The following is a 10,181-nucleotide window of genomic DNA, read 5'->3' as shown; positions in this document are numbered from 1 at the left end:
AACACACTCATGAGAAAAATGTTCATAGATAAAATTATTCAAGATATTTATTGGTTGTATGATTTTTCATGGTTTATTATATGAAGTAAATATAAATTATATGTTATCCAAAAAATGTAAATTATATTATATATATTAAAAAATTTATTTAATATCAAAACGTGTCCCAACGTATCCAAATATAACAATTTTTAGAATTAACGTGTCAGCGTGTCGTGTCGTGTCACGCGTCCGCGCGAATCATATGTTACTGTCCCATGCAGAAACCAATGAGGAGGAGCAGGCCAATACCGATAAAGATACAACTTTAACTAAATATTCTAAGTCCTTCTCCTTTGGAATGCTTCATGGGTTTTGCACAAGCACCCCCCCTTCCTTATATTCATATGGGTCCACTCATAGGCACCTCTATCAGAAGAAGATTCTCTGTTTCTGCTGTGAAACTCAACGGTGACAATGACCCATTACTCCTTTCTGCCACTGCTTCTGCTTCTCTTCGTTACCAGGAAACTCTTCGACCGGGTAAATTAACCCATCTCTCCCTTTCATCATCGAACCAAACTCTTTTAAGTAATGCTATCTCTTTTAGACATTTTATCAAGCATTTCAAGGATGGTGCTGCTGAATAATGTATGGATATCGTTGAGTTTTCTTGTTTCAATCTTTCCTTTTCCTGGATAGTTTTCAATGCTAAACACTGCATGCATTGTTCAATATTATATTTTTCCACATTATGCATACAAGGTTTTAGTTCGTTTGGGGGGGGGGGGGGGGGGGGGGGGGGGGGGGGGAGGTTGTAGTTTTGTGACCATACCCGGAACCTTGAATCATGTTTTGTGATCTTGCATTCACATTTTTTTATTTTTTATTTTTTTGGATAAACCACATGTATCTCCCAAAAATGATTTTTGCATTCACAAGCACTTGAACCTAATACCTTGTTTAAGCAGGAATCATCTCTTGCATTCATATTTGCATCACGATAGCCTGCTAGGCTAGCATTTTATGGGCTGTCTATACATATTCTCCGTTACTGTTATTTAATTATCACATATTTTAAAGCCGAAAATAAAGTTATACCTATTAGGTGCTGCTACACTGTGCCATGTCATGTAGCTTATAAGTTCAAGAAACTCATAGTATCACTTCTCCGCTAGTGCAGAACCTCTGTTTGTAGATCCATATGCCGGGTGCTTTGTCCCTTTAAATATTCCCAATGATATGAGTCAAGACTTGCACCCCTATTGTCTTGCAACCAAGTTCATTGATGATAAGTTGCTTCGTACAGTGAGCCATATTGATGGACTTAAGCAGGTACTTGCTGATTGCATATATACTTATAAGAATAATTCGATTTCATCTTACTTACGATGATGAAAGTATTTGATATTCCTAAATTTTTCGTTATTATTAAGTAATTAGGATGTTTGTTCTGGGGATTTGTTTGGAGGATGTTGCATTATTCTTTTTATTAACTAAAATTTATGCTGTTTTCCTTCACCGCATAGTTCGTTCGGGTTTCTCATCTTAATTACAGGTAGTTATGTTGACTGATGGCATGGATACACGGCCATACAGACTCAATTGGCCAACTTCAACCATAATATTTGACATATCGCCCGAAGGAGTGTTTAAAACTGCAGCTGAGAAGCTTAAAGGTGACATTAGTTGACTGGATTAAGTGAAGGATAATCTTTAAGCGTATATCATTGCCAAAAATTAAATATAATTTGGGCAAAGTTGGTCCATAATATAAGGACAATGGCGTGAATGGAAAAGTTGGTAACTACACACATGCGAGCCAGATGTCCCGAGGATTGGGATTCTCTACTTGAGTTTTTCTTTTTCAAATGATCATGTCATATGATGAGAAAGATAGACACAAAGGGTTCTAAAATTTGTAGTGCAAAAATCTCTCTGTTTATTTTTCTCCCATGACCGTGTAATGTGAAAAACTTAGGAAATAATCCAATTCATATGGCAACTATTTTATAAACTACAATATTATTATTGTAAGTTCAACAAAACCAGGGTACTGCATGGGTAAAAGATTTATACCTCACAAAAATCTTTATAAGGTTTGTAGCTTGTTTTCATGCATATGAGTTTTCACTCTCCTTTTTTTCTTTTTCTTTTATTTCTTTTTATGTTTGTGTGTTGTGACTTGTAAGTTTACTGAGATGAAGGTGTCTAATTGTATTTTTTTTTAACGCTTCAGGTGTTGGGGCTAAGATTCCCAAAAGTTGCATATTCTATCATATTCCATTGGAATCATCTGATATAGAGCAAAGTTTGCAATCAAAGGGCTATAATGGTAGCAGGCCAAGTATATGGGCCATACAGGTGATCAATTCTATCATTTCTTTCCCATTAGTAAACACTTGAAATCACAAGCAAAGTTAGTGAGTTTGGGGTTGGGGCGAAGAGGGAATGACTGCTTGAGCAGTGAAGTGAGTCATATGTGTTTATTCCTGTGCAGGGGTTTCCTGTGATGACACTGGCAAATTCTGAAGAAGTTTTGTCAATGATAAGCAGTTTGGCCATGAAGGGATCCTTTTTTGTGGGAGAGTTGCCTGCCTGGTTAGCTGAGACAGACATAGAAATCAAGGTCAGTTAGCAATTAGTTAAAGTAATTTTCTTCTTCGAGAAAAAAGAAATGAAAAAAAATATTTTCTGGTCCCTTGCACAGTACAATACAAAGCAATGGATCGATAAACTATTCATGAGCAAGGGCTTTCGGGTGGAGCTGATTAATTATGAAGGAGTTGCAGAGAGTCTCGGTAAAAATTTTGCCACAGGACATTGCAATAATATACTGTTTGTTGCACAACAACTGCGACATTCTGATTATCAGGTGAGGCACCTTGTATTCAGATTGACATGGCAGTGCATAGTAGTGAGTGTGTGTGTGTGTTTATTTTTTTATGAGGATGGTATTCTAATATTTTGATCGTTATCCTACCGGGTTCAAAAGTATTTGTATTTGTTAATCTCTTTGGCATGTCATATAAGCCTTTGTCAAACCACTTCTCTCTCTTTCCCTCTTTTTTATGCCATTCTCAGCAATAAAATCTGTTTCACGCATTGTAGGTGAATTCAGTAACTGTCGAACGCATTGAATATCAAAGGCTTAAGTTTGGCCATTTCTATGGCCAATTTTGATTTGAGGCCTAAAATTGAAAGAAATATTTGGCCTCATGAAAGACTTAGAAAGACAATGGGTTGCTGACGACTCCTTAGTAGACTACTTTACACCATATTAGGTTCAGTTTTCGATTTTCCATTATCAGATGTACCAAAACAAGTCACATGCCTTTTATTCTTTTAAAGAATGGTTATACCATGTCTTCTTTCCCATAACTTGTTTTTGTTCTTTGACGAGAGAAGACAACATATAAGTGGTTCCACTGAAAATCTGGTTTTTCTATATGACATCAATCTTCATCTCGTTAACGTATTCATGTAGCATAAATAATCCGAGGCATTGATATTCTTGCAGATGGAAACATGGAGAAGAGAATTTCAAAGGGTAGAGGCTGAAGGAGATGAAGACGGTTTTGATGAGTTATAGAAGAGCATATAAAATCACCACAAGCTTATTAGCCTAAAGGAATCGCTACAAGGGCCAAAACTTTAAAGCATTTGGATGCATTTTTTCAGTGCCATGAGATTGTCCATATTCACATAAAAAGCATCCAGAATGTGGTTGCTAAATATTCTCTTTTCCTAAAAGGACAAGTTCATGCACCTATTGATCCATTTTATTCTGTTTTCTCCTGTGTACAATTGATGGTAAGCTCGTGTATCTTTTAAGGAATATTTTCAGTTATGAATTAAAGTGCAATATAATTTAACTGAACTGGTTCAAATTATTAACACTCTGATACGATCCTTTCTCTGTCTGGGGAGCAAGACCGACACGGATCGGTGGAGGACGATGGAGATGTCGGTGGAGATGTTCAAGGTGTCCAGCGAAGGGGAAGCACACGTGTGAGAAAAGCACCACCATGGCTAGAAGGCTTTGTTCAATCTAAAAGTGGCTGAGGTGGACTAAGACAAGGGAGCAGGGTCTGGATTCTCCTAAAATGGTCCAGCCCACTAGTTACTTACATAGGATATAATAATTGGGCCGCTGTGCTAAGCCCACTTTCTTTTATTTTCAATTGCAAACAGTTAGTTACAATTTTCAATTGATCAGTAGCCTTATATTACAGGGAAGGGGCACGAGGGAGATTATCGAATATTTCTGTAACAAACTCATCTTCTTCAACCTTGTATCTTCTTCTGGAGTTGCCGGCATTCTCGTAAATTGCCGTTGAAATATAATACAAATACATACTTTCAGTGTTATCGATTGTCTAGGTAGCTTGAAGCTATCAATCTGGTGCTCTCGTTGAGAGAAACTTCCGTGAATCCTGATGGCGGAGGGAACTCGCTCGGCAGTGAAGAACAATTTGATGGAGGAATGTCTCTCCAAATTAGCAAAGCATGAGGATCAGTTCAGTGCTTTGGGTGATCTGCTGCAAAGCATGAACCTAAAACTAACATTAATGGAGGCAAAATTAGATCAGAACCAAAAAATTAAAGGGGAGCATAAGGGTGAACACAGTATGGGCCCGGGACTTACCACCTTCTTTGGCAACAATGCATACAAGTCCGTCAAATTTACTGTACCCAGGTTCGCAAGTGGAAACCCAGAACCGTGGATCCACAAAATCCAACAATTTTATGGGTTTCATAACTTACCAGATGCTGATAAATTGACGCTCACCTTTTTTCAGATGGATGGTGTAGTTGAACACTGGTTCCATTGGATGGAGCGTAACCAGCGATTGACGAATTGGGACGCTTTTGTGACAGCATTGAGATCTCGGTTTAGACCTTCAAAATACCGCGATCTAAGAGGAGAGTTGGGGAGATTAGCACAACACACCACAGTGGAAGAGTATCAGAAAACCTTTGAGCAATTGTCCAATCAGATTATGGGCATTGATGATATTACCTTGCAGAGTTATTTTGAGTCTGGGCTCAAGTCCGAGATCAGGAAGGAAGTTCGGTTGCATCTTCCTGATTCCTTAGAAAATGCCATAGCCATAGCCAAAGTGATTGAGGACAAGTTGAGTGATCGTTCTTCAACACGATTCGGGACTCAGAGAAGCTATACCAGCCCCAGCACTATGAATCAGGTTGGGTTACTGCCAACACCCCCAAAGAGCAGTATGCTCTCTACTGGTACACCTAAGAACTCCATTCCATTTAAAAAATTGTCATCGGCAGAAATGGCTGAGAGGAGAGAAAAGGGACTATGTTTCTATTGCGATGAAAAATACCATAGAAATCATGCCTGCAAAGGAAAAATGTTTATGTTAATAATTCAAGATGAGGAGGAGGATAAAGTCACTGAATTAGAAGTAGATAATGAAAAGATTGGGGGAGAAGGAGAAGAAGAGGTACCTGGCATTAGCCTTCATGCGATGGATGGCCAATACTCATCCAGTACTCTGAGGCTGCGCGGGTTGATTAATAAGAATGATGTCCAAGTTTTAGTAGATGGCGGGTCTACTCACAATTTTGTTCAAGAAAGAGTGGTCAAGTTTCTGGGGTTGGAAGTTAAGCCCATTAGTCCCTTCAAGGTGCTTGTGGGTAATGGAGAGCATCTTGGATGCAGTGGAGTGTGTCCGAAGGTGACACTGGAGTTGCAAGGCCATTTTTTTGTAGCAGATTTATTTGTACTTCCTATCCAAGGAGCGGAGGTCGTCCTAGGAGTCCAATGGCTGTCGGAATTCGGAGACATCACCACAAACTACCAGAAACTACTGCTGAAGTTTAAGAGAGATGGAATATTAATTGAATTGCATGGTGAACCACGGATACAAGTGGATGCCATAGAATTGCACCAGCTCCGTAAATTAGCTAGTTCAGATGCAGTAGCCACTTACTTCCAAATGCAGGTCATTAATCATGAGCAGCCAACAGAGCAAGACCTCAATGACTGCCAAGATAATCTGATTCAGCACGTACTGCAGGAGTATGAGGACATTTTTGCTGTTCCCCAGCAACTACCCCCCTCACGATCAGAGGACCACCAAATACATCTTGAACCTGGTACAAAGGCAGTCAATGTGAGACCCTACCGTTACCCTTATTTTCAAAAAACAGAAATTGAGAAAATGGTGAAAGAGATGCTACACACAGGGGTCATTAGACCGAGTCTTAGCCCTTTTTTCCTCACCCGCACTTCTTGTAAAGAAAAAAGATGGTACCTGGCGGTTTTGTATTGATTATAGAGCTTTGAATCAGGTAACAATTCCTAACTGATTCCCAATTCCCACTGTAGATGAAATGCTTGATGAACTCACAGGGGCAGTGATCTTCTCTAAGATGGACTTGCGTTCTGGGTATCATCAAATACGCATGGCACCCCAAGACATCTTTAAAACTGCGTTCCGGACACACCAAGGGCACTATGAATTTGTTGTGATGCCCTTTGGGCTCACCAATGCCCCGGCCACCTTCCAAGGAATAATGAACACCATGCTCAAAGAATTCCTACGCAAGTTCGTGATTGTGTTTTTCGACGACATCCTCATTTATAGCCGATCAATGGGTGAGCATGGAACACATTTACGACAAGTCATGGAGTGCCTGAGACGGCATCAGTTTTTTGCCAAGAGATCCAAATGCTCATTCGGTAGGAAAGAGATCGAGTACTTGGGTCACATTGTGGACAGCCAGGGAGTCAGACCCGATGTAGAAAAAATCAGGGCCATCAGGGATTGGCAGGTACCAACCACTGTGAAACAGTTGCGTGGGTTCCTCGGTTTGGCTGGTTATTACCGCAAATTTGTTCGCAGTTTTGCCCAAGTGGCTGCCCCATTAACAGCCTTATTACACAAGGGTGCTTTTGGTTGGAATGACAATGCTGAAAGGGAAATGATGGAACTGAAAGGAGCCTTATCCAACCCTCCTATTTTGGCACTACTCGATTTTACAAAGAAATTTGTCTTAACTACGGATGCATCCGGGGTGGGTATTGGGGCGGTCTTGAGCCAGGAAAACAGACCCATTGCATTTTTTAGCAAGAAGCTAAATCCCTAGATGCAACAGGCGTCAACTTACGTGAGAGAGATGTTTGCCATTACAGAAGGAGTGTCCAAATGGCGACAATACCTCCTAGGGGGACCCTTCCTCATCCGAACCGATCAAAGGAGCATCAAAAAGATGATGGGACAAGTGATACAAACCCCTGAGCAGCAGTGTTTTCTCGTTAAGCTCTTGGGCTTTGATTACTCGATTGAGTATTATCCTGGTGCTGGCAATAAAGTGGCAGATGCACTCTCCCGACAACCTGAAACCGATTTACAGACCAATCCCATACAAGGGTGTGCTTTGGTCATTTCTACTGTGACAAACAGTCTGATTGAACAAATAAAGGGGGAAGTTCAGGACCATCCAGAGCTGGTTCGATTAAAGGCCCATATTGACACGCACAGTGACGGGTTTGACCACTATAGTTGGCGCGATGGACTCGTTCTTTTTAAAGGCCGTGTGGTAGTAGCTTCTGACTCAGACATACGCATTGCCATCTTACATGAGTTTCATTCTTCCCTGATTGGAGGGCATGGAGGGGTAAGGAAAACATTGCAGCGGATCACACCCCTCTATTACTGGTCCAATTTGAAAAAAGATGTCCAAGAATTTGTAAGGACATGCCCCATATGTCAAGTAACCAAATATCAACCCCTAGCACCCGCAGGACTGCTCCAACCTCTCACAGTTCCTTCAGCTATCTGGGAAGACTTGTCCATGGACTTTATTGTCGGGTTGCCCCCATTGGAAGGAAAAACAGCCATCCTGGTGGTTGTGGATAGACTCTCGAAGCATGCTCATTTTATTGCCCTACCCTCTAATTACACCGCAACGAAGATAGCCTCTGTCTTTGTGGATCACATCTGCCGACTACATGGTATTCCTCGCTCCATTGTTTCCGACTGTGACCGCATCTTTGTCAGTAAGTTTTGGAGCGAATTAGCTCGCTTGAGTGGGACCAAGCTCTGTTTCAGCACAGCAAATCACCCAGAGACCGACGGGCAAACCGAAGTTACCAATAGAGGGTTAGAACAGTACTTACGGTGTTACACGATGGAATCCCCAAAACAATGGGTGCACTTCCTTCCTTGGGCCGAATTTTCCTATAACACAGCATATCACTCTTCAATTGGGACCTCTCCTTTCCAGGTAGTGTATGGCAGGGCACCTCCCAGCATTCATCCCTATGCAGAGGATACAACTTCTGTGGAAGCGGTTGATTCTTTACTCACTCGCCGAGATGACATACTGCGGCACCTCAAGGAGAACCTGCATAGAACCAGGCAGAGGATGAAGGTTCAAGCCGATAAGAAACGTCGAGATGTTCAATTTTCTGTTGGAGAGTCTGTATTAGTCAAACTTCAACCGTATCGCCAGCGATCAGTGAGAAATCATACCTTTTCGAAGCTGCGCCGCCGTTTTTATGGCCCTTTTCCGATTACGGACCGTGTTGGCTCTGTCGCTTACCGGTTGAGTTTACCTCCTCAGTCCCGGATCCACCCTGTGTTTCATGTCTCTCTACTGAAACCATACCGGCAGAATCCACTATTTCACGTCGCCCCACTTACGTCGGTCGATTGGGACAATCATCCAGTGGTTCAACCGGTGGCGGTGCTCCGTACTCGGGTGCTACAACCTGGGAAGGAGGAAAGCTTGCAACTTTTAGTGCAATGGGAGGGCATGCAACTGGAAGATGCGACTTGGGTGCCTTACTCTGAGTTCTGTAAATCCTTCCCTAACTTTGATCTTGTGGACAAGATTGATTTTTTAAGGAGGGAGGGAAATGATACGATCCCTTCTCTGTCTGGGGAGCAAGACCGACACGGATCGGTGGAGGACGATGGAGATGTCGGTGGAGATGTTCAAGGTGTCCAGCGAAGGGGAAGCACACGTGTGAGAAAAGCAACACCATGGCTAGAAGGCTTTGTTCAATCTAAAAGTGGCTGAGGTGGACTAAGACAAGGGAGCAGGGTCTGGATTCTCCTAAAATGGTCCAGCCCACTAGTTACTTACATAGGATATAATAATTGGGCCGCTGTGCTAAGCCCACTTTCTTTTATTTTCAATTGCAAACAGTTAGTTACAATTTTCAATTGATCAGTAGCCTTATATTACAGGGAAGAGGCACGAGGGAGATTATCGAATATTTCTGTAACAAACTCATCTTCAACCTTGTATCTTCTTCTGGAGTTGCCGGCATTCTCGTAAATTGCCGTTGAAATATAATACAAATACATACTTTCAGTGTTATCGATTGTCTAGGTAGCTTGAAGCTATCACACTCAAATATAGTTGCTGGTTCCGTTTGCACATCAATAAGCTTCTTCAAGGATGATCTACAAATGGTTGTAAAATAAGTAATGTGTCCGTGCGCTAGGCCAGAATTGTTTCCACTACTGTGAATTATCCACCTTACCTTCGACAAAATCGGTTTTTTCTCTTAACAATACCAAGGGGCATTTCTCGCTACTAATGTCATGTGCTCCCCATACCCAACTTTTGAGGAGGGCAATTGTAATACAATGGTAAACGGAGAGAACCTGTCTTAACTAACTGGAGAAAAGACTTAGCGTACCTTAATTGCCTGTTAAAAGAACAGCCAGAGTAAGAGATTTACCTAAACATGACGCTTCTACCTGATTGATTTACTGTAACTGTAATTGATACTAACATTTAATTGTTTCCAATTCAGTTGTATGATTCATCAATTTTAGACACACTACAAGAATTGGAATATTTTCGGGGAGGCGTTCACAAAACTTTGAATTCTCAGACAAGTGAGACAGCACTAGCAAGATGTACTTCTCATGACAATCCTTATACTTGAAAAACAACCCCGCTACATTAGAATACTCTCGAAGAGAACTTCAACATTATTTATAATAACGTAGTACGATAATAGGGTCTCATGCAGAGTGCAGTTTAGTTTGTGGTTACAACTTTAAAAATTTAAATCAAAAAATCTTCTTTTTTTCAATTTTACGTTGACTATAATTAAATATGACAAATGTTAAAATTAGCGAATCACAAAACATATAAGATAATAAAACTCATAAAAGTATTGTATAATAAAAAAGTTAATAATTAAATAT

General features: G+C 40.9%; 1 protein-coding gene across 1 annotated transcript; it reads left to right on the top strand.

Moving 5' to 3' along the window:
• Positions 1–355: 355 nt before the first annotated feature.
• Positions 356–4,056, top strand: LOC133308847 (O-methyltransferase 1, chloroplastic). Its single transcript, XM_061509570.1, has 8 exons — positions 356–522; positions 1,163–1,314; positions 1,538–1,658; positions 2,219–2,343; positions 2,480–2,608; positions 2,690–2,854; positions 3,500–3,792; positions 3,914–4,056. The coding sequence occupies exons 1-7, from the start codon at positions 387–389 to the stop codon at positions 3,569–3,571; spliced, it is 900 nt and encodes a 299-aa protein (XP_061365554.1). The 5' UTR covers positions 356–386; the 3' UTR covers positions 3,572–3,792; positions 3,914–4,056.
• Positions 4,057–10,181: the final 6,125 nt, after the last annotated feature.

Source organism: Gastrolobium bilobum, unplaced genomic scaffold, assembly GCF_033153095.1.
Source record: "Gastrolobium bilobum isolate Gb01-03AN ecotype WA unplaced genomic scaffold, APGP_CSIRO_Gbil_v1 utg15473, whole genome shotgun sequence".
Lineage (NCBI taxonomy): Eukaryota > Viridiplantae > Streptophyta > Magnoliopsida > Fabales > Fabaceae > Gastrolobium > Gastrolobium bilobum.
This window is presented reverse-complemented; position numbering and strand designations above follow the sequence as displayed.